This window comes from Perca fluviatilis, chromosome 5, assembly GCF_010015445.1.
Source record: "Perca fluviatilis chromosome 5, GENO_Pfluv_1.0, whole genome shotgun sequence".
NCBI classification, from domain to species: domain Eukaryota; kingdom Metazoa; phylum Chordata; class Actinopteri; order Perciformes; family Percidae; genus Perca; species Perca fluviatilis.
Genome location: NC_053116.1, coordinates 29011224 through 29034277, shown reverse-complemented (window position 1 = coordinate 29034277; position 23054 = coordinate 29011224). Strand labels below are relative to the sequence as shown.

The following is a 23054-nucleotide window of genomic DNA, read 5'->3' as shown; positions in this document are numbered from 1 at the left end:
TTCATTTTTATATGTATATTCTTCCATTTAGGCTACAAAGCTACATACTGTATATAACGTTATTTAAATGATGCCCAGCGTCTTTTAACGTGCGAGTGCTACATTTAAAGTCTATGGTTTGTCACATTTATTGAAGCTGTTTAAATCACACAAATATTATATCCCACTGTTACGTGTGTGTAACTTGTTAACTATCTATCTGGTTATTGATCAGCTCCCAGCGGCAAATTCCCTCGATACGGTTGGTTTGGAGTGTGTTTAAAAGGGTGATAGAATGCAAAACCGATTTAACCTTGTCATAGTTGAATAACCATACTTTGGTGGGTAAATAGGACATACATAGAACATTATAATCCCATTGACATCCATAGAACCTCAAAATCCCATTGACACCCCTTTCTCACAATTTGAAACTGCCTCTGAAAACGGGCAAATCTCAAAGCAAATCTCTCTTCCTTATTTGGTTCTAGTCTCTACCTTTGTCACGCCCCAACATTTACATAGGCTACACCACTGATCTGAGATCAGGTAGTCTTCTGAATAGGTCACGCAGATCTCAGAAATTGTACACATTGCTATTTTATCACTAAATTCACTTCTGAGACTTTAAGTGTTAGCTTTGTAAGACCTTGGGGTAGCTGTAATATAAGTGGCGTGACGAAATTCAAAGTGTAAATATACTATAGTTATGCCGAAAGTGTAGCTAGCTAGCTGCGATCTTCACCCATAGGATTGAAGGGACACTAGTAGGGCTGGGCGATAAATCAATTTTATCGATTAACTCGAATGTGTAGTTAACGTCGATTTGTTTAAATGAAAATTGATTTTCTCCTTAACATCCGCCGATGCTCCCCTCTGGGCTCCCGTAGCTCCAAACAGGCTCAGCCCTCCCCCCGTGCGTTTACCATAGAGATACACAAACAACATGGCAGCGACAGGGACTAACATTAATTATAATATATAGTTGTTTCATTACTTACTTATCCGTAATCTTTGCCGAAATGAATGGCAGCTCGCGGTGCTCTGTCCCCTGCTGAGAGTCACCTATTCTTGGATAACTGAACCTCCAGCTACCGCTGAAATGAAGGAGCACCATGCAGGGCACCAGAGGCGGTGTTGAATAACTCTGTTGCAGCTCAACACATCTACTAAATGCTGCTGATACAACCGAGGTCTGTAGCGGCTGAAACAACTAGCAATCGCCGCTCTGTAGCACGGCGCTCCTCTTCGATGTTTGTTTTTACCACTAGTTACTACGAAGGAGCTTGCTGCAGGTATGCTACCTTTAAGAGACCATGGGATGTAAATGTACGTTACTCAGCAACAGGTGAAAATAGGGGCAAGGTTGCGCAATAACGTTAAAATTATTTGAACTTTTAGGGAGGAACGAGAAGTGAATTACCTGTATGTGTGAAAACAGCTTTATCTCACACATCCGTTTTGTTGTTGTTGAATATATAGCCCCATGCGTGTGTGCGTGTGTGTATGAGTCAAAACAAAATAAAGTTAAAACTTGTTTTGAACAATTTCTTTGTCATCTGCAGATTTATTTTAAGTAAGGGGAGAAAAAATAGATTTAAATCGGATTTTGTTTGAAAAATCGGACACAAGTGTTTGCTTTGTAAGACCTTGGGGTAGCTGTAATATAAGTGTCGTGACAAAATTCAAACTGTAAATATACTATAGTTATGCTGGCAGCCGGCCAGCTCCGCGGAGCCCCAAGCCCCGGTAGTCCAGTAACCCAGAAACGGTGACTTTTTGAACGAGCCGCCATGACAGTCTGGCTTTGAATTTCCGGAGAAAACAAACCCATGTGACGCGTTCGTCCAATCAGCTGCTGGTTTTCATTTCTTGGGCAACAATACAGATTAGCACCGCTTGGAGACGTATTACGTTTCTCAAGTCGGTGTCGCCTCAGTGTGTTCCGAGGCAGTTTTTTGGACCTCGGGGACCCGACTGATCATTCCGACTGGCTTTTCTGTCGACGGTCGGCCGTCTGGTTGGTGTGTCTCGACTTTAAGTCCGATACGTCTTACCAAATTTGCAATTAGCCATCAATTTTCGTAAAACGGCCCATGTTTGAGCTTTATATAGTTGATTTCTTGCATAAAAAAAGTCTCAGAAGTGAATTTAATAACGAAATAGCAGACAAACAATGTATAACTTTGCTGTGTCTGAAATATGAGACCTGCTGTCTCGTCTCTAATGTACGTGTATGTGGTTCGGTCAACCAATCAGCGCGCGTGTTGTGGCTTTTGTATTTGTGTTGTAGCTTTTGCGTTGTAACTTTTGCGTTTGTGTTGTAGCTTTTGTATTTGTGTTGTGGCTTTTGTATTTGTGTTGAACCGTCTCAGCCACCGTAATAAACCCTGTCTGCAGCATCCAAGCCACCCTGCACACTTAAACTGTACCCACAACTGCTGTTCAGAATGACTCAATCCAGCTTAGCAGATACACAGCAATACTCAAATCCCTCTTCCTTTTAATTCGCACTCTCGTGGCGGGGTGTTAATGGCTTACACAACAGATGTTTAGTATTCTGCGTTTAGGTCCATGTGAGCAGAAGACACCCACAGTCTTAGACATGCATGACAACCTGTGACTCTGTCTCTAAGGCAAAATGCCTCTAAGGCCTGTTCACACTGTATCACACCTTATGTTGCTCGCATGAACCAACAGAAAAAGTATGAGATGAGTACACGCACAAACATGCAACACAGGAAGACATCATGCAAAACAGTGAGTGTGGGAGAGAGAGTGTGGATACCAAGGGAAGAGATGGAGGAAGTGACAGAGTGAAAGAGAGCAATGACAGCTTCCATCTGCTGGGGAGCTAGTAATGGTTCCCTCAGACAGAGGTATCCACTTGGATCAGTATGTATGTATACACACTAATGCAGTAATGACGGTATTTGACAGAAGTGTGCTTTAGGAGAGGAAAGTTCCCTCATCCTGTTTATAGCAGTCAATTTTTATACACAGCATGCAATTTATCTGATTGGGAGGAGAGCCTCTGTGTTCATTACGATAGTATATGATGATGAAGGCAATCCTGAAGAGTGTGAGCAAAAGCAGAACAGAGCGACAGAACCACACCTAATGCAAAGGGAAGCTATTTTTTGCAGGTTCAAAATATGAATCTCCTTAGTACACATTGAGAATTTGTGCAGAAAACAAGTCCAAATACAGCGAGCATAAACAATTCAGCCTTGTATTTTTTTTTCCAGGAAAGGCTAGAGAAGTTGCAAAGGCTAAAACAGGTGTGATGTGTTCATTGGTTTGACACTTTGACCCCGAGGTGTACATGAAAGGCCGCCACATTCTCTATTTTTCTCACGCAAGACTTGATCTTGTCATAGGTAATATTTTCACCTCGCTGTTCGGTCACATCAGCAAATTGATTCTAATGTTATGTGATTTTGCCTACCGCTGACATCTTGTAGTACAGGTGTGCAAAAAGCCTCTCGGATGACAGTTTAATGCTGTATTCATGTCATATGGGAAACATGGTAGATGTAAGACCGCCCCACTAGAAAGTGCCTTTCACTTTAGCATTAAGATGGTAAATATTTCGAGAAAACACAGTTAACCTCAGCTACTACTCCGAAGCTCAGGGTGATGTGATGGACACACACACACAGTGTATATACACTGTATATACAGTATTCTCTTTTTCCATCCTACAGCAAATGTTATGTTCACAACCCTTGGCAGGTCATGACTTTTTTGGATAAGGAGCAGCCAAAATCTGCACAAAATAAAGAGCTTTGAAGTATCTTTAAGGCTTCAGGCAAAATCTGCAAACATTTTATAATATGTAACAACCATTTTTATTTATTTTTTTGCCAGCTTAGCGGCATGGCTTTAGTGATGGCAATATTTGTCTGGCCACCATTTTGGTCCAGGCTGAAGTATTAGAACAACTATCTGATGGCTTGCCATGAAATGTTGTGCAACAGTTAATGGTCCCCAGAAGATGAATACTAATGACTTTAGTGATCCGCTGACTTTCCCTCTAGCGTCATTGTGAGGTTGACATTTTTGTAATTGAGATGCAACTTGTTTGAACTATAACGGTATTCCCATCAGCCTCAGCTGTAGTTTGTGCTACGTGTAAAGCAGTAATCAACTAAATGACTTAAAAGGTTTGTGTGCAAGCCAATGCTGAACGAAAGATAGCAAAAGTGCAGCATTCTTATCAACGTGTCTGTTGAGATGACCTGCAGAGATTAAGATAAATAGGCTGAAAGCAATACATACACTGCACCAATTTTCATAGGGTTTTTCTGCATCAGAAGAAGCTGAAAGATCATGTAATTAATTAAACTCAATGTGGCTTGAATTTACTTTTCAGTTTTTATTTCAGTGATTTAAATTGTTTCTTGTTTTGCACACCATGTTATTTCTTAAAGTCGCAACACATTTTAAATGCCTTTTGTTTTGTCACCTGTTGCTAATGTCAGCAGTATTATTTGCCAGTATGTTGAAAAGTACATTTTTAGGAGTGGGGGAGTCATATTCTACATATCATGGTTATCATAAGTTAACCAAATCCAAATTTAACCTTAAGAGAGAGCACAGATCATGCCCAAAGTGTCAAGAGCCTTGGCAAAAACAAAAGGTTACATTATACATTATTAGACAAAGGGTCTATCAGCTGGTCCTGATTACCAGCTGATGTGACTATATGTATTTGACATATTGCTGTATCTTTTCCAAATTTATTTCGATTTCTATGCATTTTTCACTCTTCACTGATGGCCATCCATGCATAGCATAGCCTACATCTGTACTACTGTACTGAACAGTGCTGCCCGAGTCTGACACTCATGAGTTTAAAATGGACGTGACACTCCACCCATATGACGTGTGACACTCCAGTACATGACATATTTGGCTTTAAAATGACGTCACAGCAGCGTGGTGCTCCAGCAGCCAGATCAGTCGTCAGTCTGAGAGAAGAGAAGCAGCAGCAGGAGACGGAGCAGCCTCCTGTCGTCTCAAATGACAAAACTCTCATCCCCCCTCTCTCCAACTCCTCTGAAACAACTCTCAACCTCCCTGTCTCCTTCGCCGTAACCCCGTCTTCCTTTTTTCAGTTGCACCAATTTTTTTTTTCATTTCTTTCTACTTTGTCTAACCCCTCCGCACCGCTCAACACCCCCAGAGATGTGACTAGATTATGAGGACCCCCTGCCAGCGGTGACTTGTCTCCTCCGTGCTTCAGAGAACCGAACATCCTCATCTTCCACCCCCAATTTTTTGGACGTTCATCTGCCTTTTAATAATGTAGGAGAAGGTGCACTGTCATTTCAGCGACGAGGATGCCAACTACATGCCTTGTTTTTGCTACCCGCACCTTAAATCTTTGTCTTTACAGCCGGTGGGGATATGAAAGATTTCCGTGAAGGCAAAGTTTGAGGGTACCTCTGTCGGTTTCCCGCTCACCTGTCCTCCTGCACGCGCGATCCCCTCTCCGTTTAACTGATAACGAGGGAGATTATCGCCAAAAGAACAATTGACAAGCAACTTCAAAGAGACCTGACTATTGTTCTGGTGATTTGAGTGGGATTTGGCAGCGTTGTTGGAGGAATTTGATGTGCGCAACGTTGAAGGATATGGCTTAAATAATGGTTGCGTTACTGACAGCGGGAGTAAGGTCCGTCACTTGAGTGTTTTTATCAGCTATTGTCGACTTTGGAGGAAACCCATCTAAATGGGAGGATACCTGGAGGACTGAGTAGGATTCGGCAGTCGAAAAAATGTGGATAAAACGGAGTGTTGCGCGCAGGTAAGACATGGACATTTGTATGTCATGTTATAGTAGCCTAATTACATTGTAATTTGCAAATGCTTTGGGAGGGGGACGACGACAAATGTCGATGTGTGATGTTTCACATTTGACGCCGCTGTTCGACAACATGTTGTCTTAGTTTTTTTATCTACGCCACTGCAAGTTATGACAGTCTGCTGGAATTGATGAGTGGATTATAGCATACAGTATGTACCAATATGTCTGTAAAAAGCATGCAAATGTAGATTCTCTTGTACCAAAGTTCTTCAAACATACCGACTATTTTCCGCTGTAGCACAGTGTTGACACTTACGTATGTTAAGGCGGAGGCTTTATATGGATATGTTTTGTGATGTTTAAAAGAACATGATCGAACATTTCCCATCCTGGACGCTGGGGGTCGCCAACAGTTCGGCGGCGCAAGCAACACACACACACACTCACAGACACGCGCGCGCGCGCGCTCGCTCGCTTAAAACACACGTGCACGGACGCACGCGCATACACTGCCCTCAAGGTTGGGGCTGTCAGCTCTTCCTCGCTTGTGAGAACAAACACATGCACGCGCTCCCATAGACAGCAATTGGTAATTAGTTGGCTTTGAAAGCCTGATAAATATGGAAGTTGCGGGTGTATCCATGAGTACTGCTTAGCCAAGGTAAAGAAAAGGATGACATGTAGACTGGCTGGATGGAGAGGTAAGCTTTACCTCCTTCTTCACCCCAAAAACATCCGCTCACACTTTGCTTCCTGTCTCCGTCTGTTCTTTTGTTACAGTGTAAGATTGTATCATCATAGAACACAATAATAAACGGATAGTCTCTTTATATAGTCTTTTTATGATAGATTTTTATATCCCTAAACTGAGGCATTGTGGAGACCAGTCCACCCCTGACTTTGACTCAGTTAGGGAGTCCGCAAACAAAAGCTAAAATTGAGCTCATTTACCGTAAAATAGGTTTAGAGGTAATGACACGCTAAGAAATGAGACCAAACCTGCCAGCGGTGGGATTCTCTTGCCACCTGCTGGATCTCACCCCACCGGTGGCTCTAATTCCCGCCCAATGCAGCCGTTCATTTATTATGCATGACACACACTGTACTTCGTAGGGCTGACCTCCCGGGGTAATGGCAATACACGCCGTAGACAGAGCAGTTGTATAAGATGATGAAATGAAATGCATTTGATGTCCTATATCTCTAGATGGATCGTTCAGAGGCACAGAGAAACCAATTTCCATCCTCAGAAATGTCCCTGTTGCTTGCTGACATGATGTGGAATGTAAAAATGGGATGTGGGATTGTTTGTCATCACAGGCTAAAAGCTGTCATTTATTATCAGACAGTGATGGCAATATTTGGTTTTCTAAACATTTAGTGTGGGAAAAAATCTTGCTTTCCTACACAGGTTGTGTTTGACGTTATCCGTTTTTTTTTTTTTTTTTTAACCACAAGAAGAAATGGGCAGTGAGCATGTGCAGAGAAAGCTTATGTACCTGTTGGAACAGACAAAGAACAGACCACCTACAGAAGCTTGATATGTGGGCGTAAATGCAACAGCACTGACTTTAGCAAAACTAGAGAGAAGGATGGATGGATGGATGGATGGATGGATGGATGGATGGATGGATAGATTCCTCGCAAACTTTCTCATTAATACACTTTGTGGACTTGGGCTAGGTGATAATTCAGTATCGGCGTTGGACTTTCAGTGTAATGGTATGCAAATGGTATCATGCTATCTTTTCACAAAATTATGTAATTTAAACTAATCACTCCAAGCTAATTGTAATTAAAAAAATATTTTTGGAGCATCAAAAACTAAGTGAAAATCTTGTAACATTGGAAAGGTGCTTTATCCTAATTGAAACACTCAACACTAAAACTTGGCAATGGCAAGAGGTTTGTTCATTAGGTTGCATAGTGTGCATAAATAAATTCTCCCTATAGCAATAACCAGCATATAATTGTTATTTAGGATGTTGATGGAAAGGGGAAAAAAGTGCCAGTAGAAGGATGCAGTACACCAACATGTCTTGTTAGCTTGAATAAAAGCACATGCTGCATTGGCACTTAAATGTGACACTTTTCAGTCATAGTAATGGGTTACTCGGGCTTCATGCATTTACCTCAAAGGAGAAAATGTTAGTTGCTGTAATGGTACAGAATTAAAACAAGCTCCCAGTAGAAAGAGTGTCTCACTTGAGGGTTAACCAGCAGGGATTCATCTCTCCAAGGCTCGACATCTCCGGGCTCAACCTTTCATGAACGTCGCACAGTTTTAGGTTCCCCACGGTGAGCTATCATACCGCTGAGGCACAGTGCAGCTGCAAAATATTACTGCCGGAGACACCAGTTGCCTTTCAGGAGGGCTTCATTTGTCAGTTTCCACTTTCCTACAACAGGATTGTTAAGTACAGATGACAGTTCCTGTATGTTTAGGTTTTTCTGGCCTGGATACATTATTACAATTAATGGGGATAGGGTAACTGCGATATGTCAAGTGATTGGAGTGTTAGTTCGAAAGGTCTCTTAATATGGAATATACAGTAGGAAAAAGAAAGACGGAGGCTTTAATAAATCTTGATCTACAAGAGCTCAGAAATGATATGTATTGATATTCCTGGTGATCATGTATTTAGTATTCTGGTGTTCTGTGTCCTATTCCAGCTTAAAAAGAAAACTGTTGTATCTGAGTAATAGTCTAATTCTGATTTTTAAAAAATATTGCTGGCTTAATGAAATAGGGTTCCTAATATATTTTACTCTACACTAAAGTGTTTTCTGTGGTGAGAAACAATTGCTCCTGCACAACATCATCAGTCTAAAGCCATGTAAGGTGTATGACCAGTTGTCATCCTCACTAGCTCTACCAAAAGAACACCAGGGCTAAGCTTGCCATTACTGTGGAAGGGTCCATCACATGTTCAAATATTCCTGTGATTTAGGTGCCATCTTAATAGCCTCTATGAGGATTATTAACTGGGCCTCTCTGGAGCGTGATTAACCTAATTTGCAGTGAAATAGGCTGTGTTGCCTCCCTGAGATCCTATCCTCTGGAGATGTGTGTGTGTGTGTGTGTGTGTGTGTGTGTGTGTGTGTGTGTGTGTGTGTGTCTCTCTCTGTGTGTGAGTGTGCGTGTTGTAAACACCCTGTGCTCAGCAGTCTGTTAAATCTAGAAGCACCAGAACAGGTTGTCCCTGTGAAGTAGTGTAAGAGACAAACAGACATGGAGAAGAAGAGAGAAACCTGCTGTTCTGTTGCTAAGGACTGGGGTGAACCATACATGTCTCGTCATTGACTGGCATAGCAATTAGCAGAGAAGAAACATTATGTCAGAATTAGACCATAACGGCCGGTTCATTTTCCCACCATGACACATAACTGCACAGTGGATGCTTAAAATGAAAGGACTGGAGTTCAGCTCGTAAAGCTTTTGGAAAACTATTAAAATACTTGAATTAATGCATTCTTGGCCAAAGATTTTATAAATATTAATTAACAAGGATTACATGTATATTATTTTTCTCTTTGGACTTGAAACTCCCTGGGAAACAAAAATAATTGTTGTACAATGGTGGGCTAAGAGCTTCTTAAGGCAGGTTTTCATGCAGGTTTAACTGGATGACAACTTGCTCTAATCTTAGCCAACGTCATTTGAGAATTGGAAAGTGCATGTATGTGTTTACTTTTAAACTCACATATAACTTCTAATAGCTATTTGGGTTAGCAATGACACTGCATTCTTCCTAAACTAAAATCCCAACATTCAGAATCTCACCAAAGTGCCAGCAGCCCTCAGCCTTATTGGGCTTAATGACCAACTTGTCCAGTTTGGGCTACATGAGAAAGTGTGTGTTTCTATTGCGCTAAAGCACATCCATCCCACAGAGTGAAGGAACTAACAGCACAGCGCTCATACTTGATTCATGTAGTGAGCTTTTGCTAGATCAATACTGCCTCTACAAAGGATCAGATTTATCCGTCATGGCCCTTACAACTAACTAGCCCTCTCCAGGCGCGGGCGAGCGCCTCTCAGCGGGCCACTTTCTACTGAAATACTTCATAAATGAACAGAAGAAAGCCCACCCCACACCCTCTTTATGTTGTTCCCAGCGACTTGGGTAATTAATGTGGATTGAGACATAGGCCGAAATAAAAACTTTGACAGAGAGGGGCTGAGTTGATTGAAGCCTAATCCTTTTTTCCTTCTTTTTCACCTTATTCCCATGCTCTTTACAGCCCTGCTTATCTTTCTGAGCATGTGGTTCATGTACACTCTAGTGGAGGGCATTGTGTAGTGGGAATAATTAATGGGATGATGCAACACCTTTGGCTGTTGCATCTTGGACCCCCTCAAACCAGACACATACACACTCCAGCCACCCCAACCTTTTTATGTTTTGTTTGTTTTCCTCTATGAGTTACGTTCCAAACTAAGCAATGCAACAGTGTTTCTTACACGACAACCATAGTAGCAGCTGCCGCAGCTCATGGTTGGAGTGTGTGTGTGTGTGTGTGTGTTGCCCAGTACCAAAACATTTGAAAGATTTTATAGTCAATATTTGCCTCCCAGAGGCCTGCTGCACAGAAGTGATCCATAAATCTCTGGAACTCTACGGAGAGCCAACTGTGGTATTTATCTCCCTAATACAGGATATCTACTGAATTTTTTAAAGCTACACAACCTCATGCAGTTCACATTCTAAAAAACCCAACCAACGCATGAAGATAATTCCAAACAATGCATTTTTATTTATATAAGATGTGATAAGATGAAATGTATTATAGAAGTCCAATGGAAGACAGGTACTGTACTCCAGCACACTGGCATTGTCCAAAAGCAAAGGTCGAAACAGAAGATTATCTATCTACAAAGATGATACTCAGCTTCCCCCCCATTAATGTTTTGACCTCTGGAGAATGTTCAAAGTATTCTGTAGTACATGCAACTCATGTCCTAATAAAGGTTTTATATGTTGCTTATTGATAACTATGGCACTTTAAATCTTAAATGTTGACTTCTGATTTCTGAGTTTAAATGTGTTATTGAGATATTGTTTATATGAGCCAATTTAAAGCGGTATACCTGTGTGTAGTGCCAGTTTCTCCTGTGTTTTTTTTGTTGATTGGTGGGAAATGACAGCAGCGTTTGTTAACACCTGGCCAGTCTCAATGCTTGTCACACTCAGCGGCATCTCACTTAGTTGGAGCAGGATCTAGGAGGATTTAGCTACCATAATCAACAAATTAGATACACAACATAATGGGAATAAGAGATTTGGTTCCTGTGTATTTTGGCAATAGAGTTTGCCACCACAGAGCCATTTGTGTGTGTGTGTGTGTGTGTGTGTGTGTGTGTGTGTGTGTGTGTGTGTGTGTGTGTGTGTACATGCTGGGTTGTATTTGCCCTCTCGCTTAGTCTGTGAGCTTGTGCACACAGCCCTCTTGAGCTCCGACAAAGGCATTGCATATTCAACAGGATGCAAATAGAGATTCAGAGGTGTCACAGCTCCAACTTTTAGTGGACGGAGGATGAACCCCCTCAGCAGGGGTAAATACTCATTTGCTTGAGTATCTGGTTCATGCTTGTGAGTGTGAAATGATCAGAAAACATGTAGCATTTAAATGTCATTTAAATGCTACATGTCACCATAAATCATAAATCACCATAAGACAATATAATCACAGGATAATGATATAATTATATCAGAAATTGTCCTGAGCTTTATTTTTCCGAGGACTGACACTGTTGTGGTGTTTGGTATTTATTCTTGCAGACCCTGCGCTCATATGACATTTAAAGGAGCAGTGTGAGCTTTAACTAATTATGAGTCTGATGGCATTTTAATAACCATATAATGCATTTGGATCCACCTATTGCACCTATTGTTTATAAGTTGTGTTTTCAGACACCAGGCCCTAAACTTCCAGAATCTGCCCCCCCCCCCCCAATGATCTTCCTTCAAATAAAAAGGCTGTTGGAGCTTCTTTCCTGAAAAGTGCTCTGCACAATGGGAGAGGAGAGAGTGGAAAAAAGTACAGGATAAAATGAGCAGAACTGGATTAAAATAACAATAGAGCATTTTGCTAATGGTCCATTTTGAGCTGCTGCCACAATATGATACCGTCTGTGAGAATTATGGTGGATAAGAAAGGTGCTGATGTCTGTAGAGAAGTCCTAATGCTTTGCATGCCGTGCTGTGTGAGAATGTTATTTGATAGCAGTATTCTGACTGTCTCTCTCTCGAACACATTATCTTATTAACACACGTTAAGGCCTGCAGACAATTGTGATGAATTAGGCTTAGTGCTTTCCTTCAGCGAAGAATTCACCTTTGAGTCTGACAATATGTGAAGCACTACTTCAACAATGTGATAAAGTTTGCCTTCAGTGTCATAACAGTTTCTATTGTGTCCAAGACTCTGGGCCAGGTGCCAGTTAAAATGAGCTTTAAATGGAATAATGGAACACGCCATGTAGCCTCATAATTCATAAATATCCAATATGCAGCACCATTCATCAAGGTTGCAGAGCATTCGTTTTAGCATTTTGTATACCTTCTGACACTTTCAATTTGCTTTATCATTAATAGTTTTATTGAGTTTATTGGACTGGAAAGGCAGCTCTGCCATATTTTTCATATGAATAACACATTTCTCTGAGAAGTTCCGTCCTTTATAATAGCCGTATATTTCCCTAAATGACAGTTGGGTGTTTCTTTCAAACTGTACGCATGATCACACTCTATTGTGTGGATTTTATTTACTTCTGCAAGTGGAGATGATTCCAGTCAATTTAGGTGTTGCCTCTCAAGAGACAGTCAGATTACATTGCACTGTAGCTCTGATCTCCCTGTCGGGTTTCAGTGATCAATGCATTACAGTGTGGAAGGGTAATGAGGTGAGATCAGGATAACTTTCTATGACACCGTAGCATCAGTAAATACCTTGGTCCACTATGAATAAGAATTACTCGGTAGAGTTGTAACATAGATGCTTTTTCATTCTGCATTTGTTTTATGTCATACAAAGATGCATTTGAAATGCCTAAAGTGCTGTTCGCCTCATTGCAGAAAAAACAGCTTTTGACATGCATCATTTTTTTATGTAGTGGGTTTGCAATCACCTAAGCTTACAGGATTTACAGTGTCCTCTGGGAACCTTTAATGTCTGTACCAAATCTCATGTCAATCCATCCAGTAGCTGTCCAGACACAGTCTGAACCAATGTGGTGAACTGATGTTGCTAACAGATGCTAGTGTGGCCAAAAAGCTTTGCTTGGTGAAATATTACAGATGCAGATTCAGATGCAGTGATCAGGTTTGCTACAAATACTGGAGGTCCTGGCAGAAGTCAGTTCCCAGGCGAACACATAAGAGGATTACAGGTTATGTAACTTGTAAATAGCTGGTAAAAAAAGAGAAGTCATATCAATATTGTTTTAGGCTATAAAAATCCATCAAGGCCTTCAAGTTTGATTCTTTAAATAATGCAATTGTTTTTTTCTCCACCCATGGTTTCATTTGTCTGTTGTCCCCAGCGTGTTTAGAGAACAGTGTAAAAGGAGGAGGAACACCTGAGAGACAGGTATATTAAGGCGAGCAGAATGGTCAGGGAGTGTGTTGAGTAAGTGTGTTTCTGGAGCTTGTAGAATCGAAGCTCCCCCATACTTTCTCGCTCCCCTCGAGAGTTTTGCTCTTTGCAAGCACAGCGCAACATAAGAGCCTCGCACACACATAAGCAGCAGCAGTACAAAATTACAACCGTGATATATGAATAACTTCAGTTTGTGACAAGGAAGAGAAGACTTTATTGTCATATGCATTAAAAGGCCTCTAGTAGGACTGCATGATATGACCTAAAATCAAAATCACGATTAATTGCACATTTCACCTCTATAACGATGAATGAACAATAATTAATTTTTTTTGTGATTCGATGACGGACGCTGCGTTTCTTTTGTCTAAAGTTTTAAAAAACGTCTTTTGTATCATAAAGGCTATACAATATATTTCTTAACCGCTAATTAACTTGTTAGTCCTAACTTTGAACCAGCAAGTTGCGTTTAAAGCTCATCTTTTTTTCTGCTTATGGAGAGCTATGTGACACATGAAACTATTTTGATGAGGACCTGCGAGTTAAATCGTCCGTCCGAGCGTATACCAGGCAGACACACAGCTGACAACCTGCAGGTGGAGGCGCTGGAGACAGGCTGGGACATACACACAGCGGGCCGCTGTGGACTTGTGTCAGTCCCGCAAGCACTTTCGGGAAAGTGGCTGCATGTGTCCGACAATGCACAGAACATCAGCACCGGTACAAGCCCATAGCTGTCCGCGGACATGGTGAACTGAGACTCCGTTTCCTGCTTTCGGTCAACGGTTAATGAACGGTTAACATGTAATTTCATTGTGCTTTTTTTTGAAAGGCTGGCTACCAAAAATCGCCACTTACTAGCTAATTAATTAGCCTGAGTTAAATGCTAGCTATCAGTAAACAGAAGTGACGTGGTGGCTGGCACCTGGTGTGTGCGCCAGTGTTTGTGTGTGTGCCTGTTGGCCCGCCCCCGCAAAGTTCCGACATGAAGGCAGCAGAGGAACTGAAGAACCAATGAAGACTGAAAAACAGAACTATTTTGGTACAAACATTTACTCGCCATGTAGCGGAAAATGTATCCACATTTGGTGACAGGTGAGTGTTAATTTCGGACCCTGCACACGCGGTAGAATGTGTTTAAGGAGAAAGAAGGCCTCTCAACAGAAATAAATTATCAAAATTATCGTCATGGGAAAAATATGTCGGTAACAGTTTCAGAATTTTGATGTCGATAAATGTTCGATTAATCGTCCAGCCCTAGCCTCTAGCGTATTTTCAAACGATGAAAAACTGGTGCCCTGGTGGCTCAGTCAAGATGTTACATTCAGAGTACACATGATTCTATGTTGCAGTATTTTGACCCACTCATATTTCTGTTGTATGCTATAAGTGTATGCATATTTGGCATCATATTTGTTATTAAATCATTGAAAAGTCGTGTTACTAATGCCTGTTCAATTCCAGTGGTCTTACTCACTGTCTTTATGATGTGATAAAGTTTGTAGCAGTCGTGTTGATACTCACTTATAAAAAAGTACAATGAATAGGGGTGGGGGAAAAAATCAATACAGCATAGTATCGCGATATTTTCCGTGGCAATACTGTATCGATACACAGACGCCAAGTATAGATCTTATATGTGTTGGTCAGTTTGTCTGCCTGACAATCCCATTTTGCAGCAATAAAATTAAAGTGAGAAAAACAAACAGAGAAATTTATCTTTTTAGATAAAACAGATGTTGACAAAGTTTCCTTTTGCGGACATGATTTGAAATTGGAAAAATTTGAAATTGGAAAAAAGGTAATAAATTGCAACATATCGTAGAATATTGCATGTATTGTTGTATCTTTAAAATCACAATAATATTGTATCATGATGATATTGTCTGGTAATTCCCACCACTAACAATGAACCATATTAATCTTGTGTAACTGTTGCAAGAAATTAATTGTCTGTTGCAGTTTGGCTTTAGAAGCTGCAGCATCAGTAAATGTAAGACTGTTGTCAATCTCAATCCCAATATTTTAAGGTTGAAACTCTCTTACAAAGTCCCCCATCAATCTCAGTCAATGGCACTACAGACCTATTATTCTTAAAGTCAGTCACGATGTTCTGAAACAGTTTGTCATTCACTGACTGCTCAAACCAGGGTTGCTTAGTAAACATGGCATGCCTATGGCTACAAAATTGGTGTCTGTTGTTGACAGGTTACCCATCCATGTCGCACCCACCTTACAGACTATATTCGAAGGTTGGGGTTAACATTTGGGATAGGACTAAAGCTTGATTTATACTTCTGCGTAAAATCTACGCCATGGCTATGTATGTAGGTACGTGGAGACACGAACATACGCCGGTCCCTACACCGTAGCCTGACATGCACCTCTCGAAAAATGTATCTACACGTCGCTCGGCCATGGCTTGGTAGTGTTGCATTCCCGCCTACTCATTCCCTGGTTCTCCTTCTCCATAAACAACATGATATCAAGGAGAGGGCCAACTTTTCCATGCAACAGATTTCCCACTGTGGTCAGAAAGCACTAGGGATCGACCGATATGGATCTTTTAGTGCCGATGCCGATACCGATTTTTTTTTCATCAGCCTTAGCCGATTTTCTTGAGCCGATATTTGAAGCCGATACTGCTTTTGCTCCCTCAATTTACATCATAAAAACGTTAAACCCTGCCACACTAGATTTGTCTTCGGAATCTGCTCCGCCATTTCTTTAAAAATAATAAACAAAAACACAGATCATTGTCACTTCTGCAATCATCATTCATATCACCCAAATTATGTGTGCAATGTGCATCATATGGATGGGTGCAGTGGTCTGCACGTGAACTGCAGCGTCTCCAGCAACACAGAGCTGCCTGTGGACGCCTGTCTGTAAATAATGCCGGGAAAAAACTATCGGCGAACGCAACAGCCGCGTATTGGCCGATGCCGATACACGTAAAAACTAGAGGTCGTCCGATATGGGTTTTCTCAGGCCGATGCCGATCTTTTGAAATCAGGGTCGGCCGATGGCCGATATATGCTGCCGATTATTTTTGGCCGATATTTGCTTGTTTTTAACTTCTATTTGAAAGATAAAATTTAACACTAATAAGTACTTAAGATACACAAAATTTCTCAACAAAAACATTTATTGAACACTTGAACACCAATCTGCACTTGTATATTTACATTAAACATGTATAATGTAAAAACATATATTGTATAAATAAACAAAACGGGTAAGAAGAAAGAAAGAAAATAAATTGAACTTTGTCAAATAAACTTTTCAATTAAAAAGATAAAGTTTAGTGCACTTAGCAGCATTTATCAAACAGCTGAGAACAATAAAATAAATTGACCATTTTAACAATAGTAGTGCTGACACACAGTAGCAACCAGCAGCATTTCTTTGTTTTGGTGTTGGCTGGGTGAAGCGCTGCCATAAGGGGTGGTTTTCTTTTCAGCCATTAGACTTAATGACTAAAAAAGGGGGAAAATACAAGGTTAAGTTAGTATTTTTGTATAGTATCTTCTTCAAGTCATTTTATAGATGGGTATAGATATAAAATCTAACATTTGTTTTATAAATCAGCTAATAATTCAGTGCATTGTAAGTGATACAAGGCTAAAAAGGTTCTATCATCTTCCCAACATGTATTTTTGGTTTGTTTTGTTTGTTGACAGACAAAGCCAAATGGACAAAACCTAATTAAGGGGGGAAAACAACTTTAGGCCATATGGTCAAAATTAAATGATTTAATAATAATGTAATAACTATAACTTATAACAATAACGTATTTCACTAGTAAATTGCTGTTGAACGACAAAAACAACCACCATGGCAAAAGGGTATTTTACAACAACTTTGAATGCACCGCGACGCACCATCTGTGTTGTTCTTCAGACAAGTAGCTAAACAACGGCAGCAGCACACTGCTTAACATGCTGTTGGATCCTATACAGTGAAATAAATCACACTTTACACCGTTTAGCTGTCAGCATTTTAATCGTGTTTAATCCATCTGCTAGCTAATGGTAGGCTAACGTTAGCTGCTGACAAGTGTAATGTTAACTAGCATCACATGCTGCGATGTTTCTGTTATTCTAACATTCGTTTTCGGAGCATCAGAGAGCAACGCAGGCATATCAGTGGCGCCGAAATGAGGTAGAGAAATCCGCGTTGCTATTCGGTCTGGTAGATACGGGTCGTTAAGGCACAGGTGCCATATTAGCACCGGGTCTACTCTGTACCAAGCCTAGCAACGACGCTAGCAAAGCAAAGCCAGTCCTTCACTAGCCTATGGTGCGGTGGTCTCTTTTAACTACAACTTCTTTCTCTGCATTGAGTTGACAACCCTCTCAAATATAGACACACAAACAGAACAAATAATAAAAGTCTCAGATCCACTGTCTGTGATTGCAAAATTCTAGCTTAATTATTGTGACATGACAGCATGACACGACAGCTATCAATATCCAAAGTAGCCTAACATCATGTCGCCTGTTCATGTTTTTTCTCGAAGTTGGCAGTAACATGTCATACGTTTTTCATTAAATATATATGACTTATAAGAATTTAATCCTTACCGTTTTCTCCGAGGAACAGCTCCTTCCTTAGGCACTGGATGAGGTCTGCTCACTCTGCTGGTAATTGACTCTAGGGGCAGCGTGCATCGAACACGTGTTCCACAACAACAACACCAGGCTGCCCGCAGATGCGCCTGCCTATTAATCGGCTTGATATTGGCCGATGCCGATTATGTAAAAAAAGCCAAAAAATCGGCCTTAATCGGCCTACCGATTAATCGGTCAACCTCTAGTAAAAACGCAAATATCGGCCGGCCTATAAATCGGTCGATCACTAGAAAGCACAGGGGAGACACTTTGTTTCTGTCACTAGGACTCTAGAGTCAGTACTCGCTCCAAAGCTAAACACCATCACTCCTTCACTCGCTCTACCACACACTCCCCACACACACTGGCCCTGCTATTCTCTTAAAGAGAAGTATCTGTCAGTTGCTCTCTCAAAACTCATAAGAAGCAAGCGGTTTAAAAGAGAAACCTGTCTCAGACAAAGCATGTATGAAACATGTTCACTTTCTTGCTCTTCAATAAAGAATTACAACCCCTTATATCTGTCTGTCTGTAAACTAGTGTATCGCTTTAAACGTAATATATCACAAATAACCTTAGTATTGTGATTTTGTGTTGTATCTCGGCTTGTACTGCTTCTCTTTTACAAAGAGAGCAGTAGTTAGGTCAATTGTTTAGAGCTTCCCTACTTGAGGCTGTCTCAGCTTTACAGTACATCTCTGCTGACCTCCTCTTGAAAACAGTGATTATTCTGGGTCAGACTCTCTTAAAGCTACATGCTGAAATTAATGGAACTGGGAAGGGCAGAGCAGGACTATTATCATGTCCTCTTTTTCTCAATATGCTGCAGCAAAAAAAAAGAAACTCTTCCTTCACTAATCACAGAGGGGTCTGAGTCATTTCCATAAGATGTGAATGCATGTTTTCTATAAGATAGCAAGGCAATTACCAATATATTAGAGGCATTCCAATAAGTGAGAGTGATGCATTATTTACTGTGCGTCAGCGTTGTCGTTCAGGTTTTTTAGAGACTAAACGTTGGGGAGATTAAGTTTAGGGAGTATTTTTTCAGCTCCCTAAGGCTTCATGCACTTGTGATTTTACAGTGATGCTAAAATGGCATAAACCCTCCTCTATTGTTGAAAGCTTGGATGTGTTATCATAGTGTGACAGTGCGTGATGTCATTTATGTACGGTACATTCATCAGTCTCGGCTGACCAATCCATGATCTGTGGAGCAGGAGATTGATGTGCTCCCTGGACAGCGGAGAGGTGCACTTACTGTACACATGGAGAGTTCACTTATTTCCTGGGCTCAGCAATAGTATCATGTCAGGTTGTGTAAAACCTGTCTGAGTTGCTGATGCACAAAAACGATAGCACCATCCCATTGTGTAGAGTGTTTGGGTGAACAGAATACAATGTCATGGTGACACACACAAGTGTAACTATCGGGCTTGAAAATAATTCAATGTTTATCACTTTTGGTGCAACCATACTGTGACGATGATAGGATAACTTTATGTTTCATTTAATTAAATGCCAAAGGTCATTGTAGTTGATTATATACAGTAGATGATTTGGTAATTTTTAGCGGCGGGTTGGTTGTATTCAGCCCCCCAACTCTCTTCTGGATGCTCTCCCTCTTCCACATTCTGGCCCACGAGGAATGGAGCTACACCACGATAGTAATGAAACATAAATATATTACCTTGCCAACTTGGTATAAAAATAATTATTTGTTCGGGTGTTGTGTTTAAATATCAGTCTTTCTCCAGAATCGCTGACTCTACCTTTAACTCCTGTAACACCTGTGACGCACACAAAGGTTTCATCTTCTAATAGCAAGCGCTGACGCCATCCGCAATCTGCAATCGTTTAACTAGTGAACAATCTCCCCTCGCTCTGTGTTTCCCATACATTGAATAATTTGTGGCGGCCCCGCTACATCTTGGTTTTTTTGGGGTGTTAAATCTTATTTCATTGTAGAGCTGCACGCAGTGCATTGATTCGTTCAGCTCCTCCTTGCCCCACTCAAGTTCTCTTTTCTCACAAACCCATTGACAACTGACCCCTCTCTGAATAGCCCCTCCCCTCCGTACACACTCTGAATTGAAACATGGTAATGCGCGGGAGAAAGGGTTGTTGTCAGCTTTTCCCCACAGAGAAGATGGCTGGTCGAATTCCTAAATGGAATCAGTCCAGAGTTTACGAATGGCTAGTATCATGAACACACATATTTCCAATTTGTCCAAAATTGATACATTCGAGTTAACTTTTATAACGTAATCTATCTATTTTCTTAACACAACGCTATGAATCATTAAGACCCAACTCTTCAAACACGTTATTAGCACCCCCCCATTCAGCTACCACCACAAAAAGAATCTAATTATGTGGAAACACTGTATACTTTTATGTTAGAATGTGGAAAGTACATGACTTTTTCAGAAAGCCTGAAAAAATAAATGGGTGACACTTTGCTTTAAGTCCCCCTATTTAGCATTTATAAGCAGTAAAAAAAAACCATTTGAACAATGGTTTATAACACATAGAAAGACCCAATATGAGATGGTATTGGAACTGGATCTCTGGCTGGCCCCGCGGTGATGTCCGCAACCCATTTCTCTATTATATGTGATTTTGCATACATGTGACATCAGAAATTTATTCCAGTAATTTCTTTCAGGTCTCTGATATATATACTGTATATACTGTATATAATCCCCTCCTCTCGCTCGCGCTCGCGCGCGCACACACACACACACACACACACACACACACACACACACACACACACACACACACACACACACACACACACACACACACACACACACACACACACATTCGAGGTGGCATTGTTGTAGTTTGATGAAGCAGTCAAATGCAGCTTGCTTTAAGCCAGTGGGGTCCAATCTGCACTCCTGTGTGCGTGCCCTCACAGTGAGTCATCTGAAAGGAGAAGTATCCTTGTTCTATGGCCTGGATGTTATCAGAGACCCCCCCCCCACACACAGAGGGCTAAGACTGCCACATAGATCCTTCCCTTTTCTCTCTTTTCTTTCTCCATCTCTGTCGCTCTCTTAGGGTAATGCAAATGCATACTGCATATCTTCCCCCCCAGTCTCTATTTTAAGAGTCTTCTCCCCAGTGTGAACGGGCTGTGCTCAGGGCTGGCAGAATCAGGGAAGGTGGAATGAATGGAAACACATTGTATAAGTTCACAACCAGCATCCCACTGTCTTTAGTGTATTCTCAATCCATAATCCTTTAAAGTTGTTTAATGTAGCAACACAGCTACTGGATTTACTAAATAGTATGCATCAAAAGGTATGATTTTAAAGAAAGACTTAACCAACCCACACATCCCCTGGAGGCTTTTGAGGAAAGCCATGACAGTGTCATGTTTTTCAGACAACTTGGCTATGATTAACTTCTAATACAATGATCAACACAGGCACTGAATGCCAAAAGGACGTTTTCCAACTGGAAACATATCTGATTGTGCAGACACTTTCAAAGGAATGATGAACATCATATTCTTTCAGATGTTCCCCCATAGTGCATATACAGTATATGGTGTAGCCGCTTGGTAAATATGAAACATGTATCCACTGACTGATACTAACCAGATGTGAAATTGTAACATTGTGATAATCATAATAACGTGTTATGGATAACCTACTTAGATCATGACCAGGAAGTCTTTTTCGTCTTTTATAAAATGTGTTTAAATGGCATGGCATGGAGACATGTTACTGGTTTCAGATTTTCCTCATGTTTTGCTATAATAAAATAAACTACAACTGTTTAGTGTGAGAGCAGGAATCTTATTTTAATTGGTATATTTCATATAAAAAGGAAAGCCACAGTTACCCACATCTAAAGCAGAAAAAGACTATTACCAATGTCAACATAGTAACTAGGTAATCCTTATTGTGCTGAAACCAGCAGTAGACTCTGTTTTGTTCAGTTCAAGTGTTTGGTTAAGCCCAGAGGCTTCCGCATCTGAAAGTGGTTATGATACAGCAGTTCAGCACAAAAGCATGAATCACAGGTGGAGAAGTTCCTTTATATTTTGTTCCTGAAACTAGACCGAATTCTAACATTTTTTATTTTGCATAAATTATCCCTGAATGAGGTACAGAAAATTTTGGGGGAATCAGAGGATTCATCCTAACATACTGACAATGGTTCTCTGTTCCCAAATATATTACTTGACTTAAAAACACCCCTGTTGGGATTAAATTAAGTAACAAATTAGTATTTAGTGAATGTTACTGTTAACGTGCTCATATTAATTGAAATATAAAATTGTATTCATACCGCTAAAGAGTACCTCAACTAGGACAGCGTCAGTGTTTCCGTTATATACATTTTGCCACCGCTGCTTCAGAATTTTATGAAACGTAATGAAGTCGTGATTACATGACTGCGGCGCTGTCTGCTCCACTGAACTCAAACGAACGTCTGCAAAATCTAAGTTTCAAGTTTAAGAGACATTTATATTTATTGAATATCCTTTATAACAATAATTCAAGAAAGCTGATGCATTTACTAGTCTTCCACACAAAACCAAAAAAGTAAATTTAGTGAAAACAATATTTTTTGAGATGCAGACCTTATTTTAAACTCTTGCTGTGTCTGTTTGGACCCACGAGAGAAAACCCACTGCAGCTTGGAACTTCATAAACTGTAGCTGGTGAACCTTTTCCCCAGTGAATCTTTTTCTTCTTCTTCCAAGTGCCATTTTTAGAAGTGTTTGGGAAAGACATGGATACCATAGTTCAGCGTGTTAATGCTCTATCAATTGCTAGTGCTAACCTGAATAAAAAAAACTGAAATTGTTAACACAAGGCTGATAGCAGCATCTTTCCCGAGGCAGGAAAAACCCCACTGAGAGGTTAAAAAAACAACAACCCACTGATTCAGTCTAAATCCTTCCTGGAAGGAAGCGTCTGCCATCACACCCAGCTTTTCATCAGAGGTGGAGTCACCTTCAACAGGACACCTTTCAATGGCTGCGTTTGCTAGAAAATGAAGTGTGCTCAGTGGCAGGGCTGTCG

At 40.7% G+C, this 23054-nt stretch overlaps 1 protein-coding gene across 2 annotated transcripts in view; it reads left to right on the top strand.

Annotated features, from left to right (window-relative positions):
• Window positions 1–4956: 4956 nt before the first annotated feature.
• ajap1 (adherens junctions associated protein 1) overlaps window positions 4957–23054 on the top strand; it is a 58036-nt gene continuing 39938 nt past the window's right edge. The window contains exon 1 of one of the 2 annotated variants that reach the window (XM_039801884.1): window positions 4957–5791. In XM_039801884.1, coding sequence (XP_039657818.1) covers window positions 5763–5791 — 29 coding nt within the window. In that variant the 5' untranslated portion in view covers window positions 4957–5762. Of the gene's footprint in view, window positions 5792–6477; window positions 6493–23054 lie in introns of those variants that run through there. The other variant, XM_039801885.1, reaches the window with a different exon arrangement.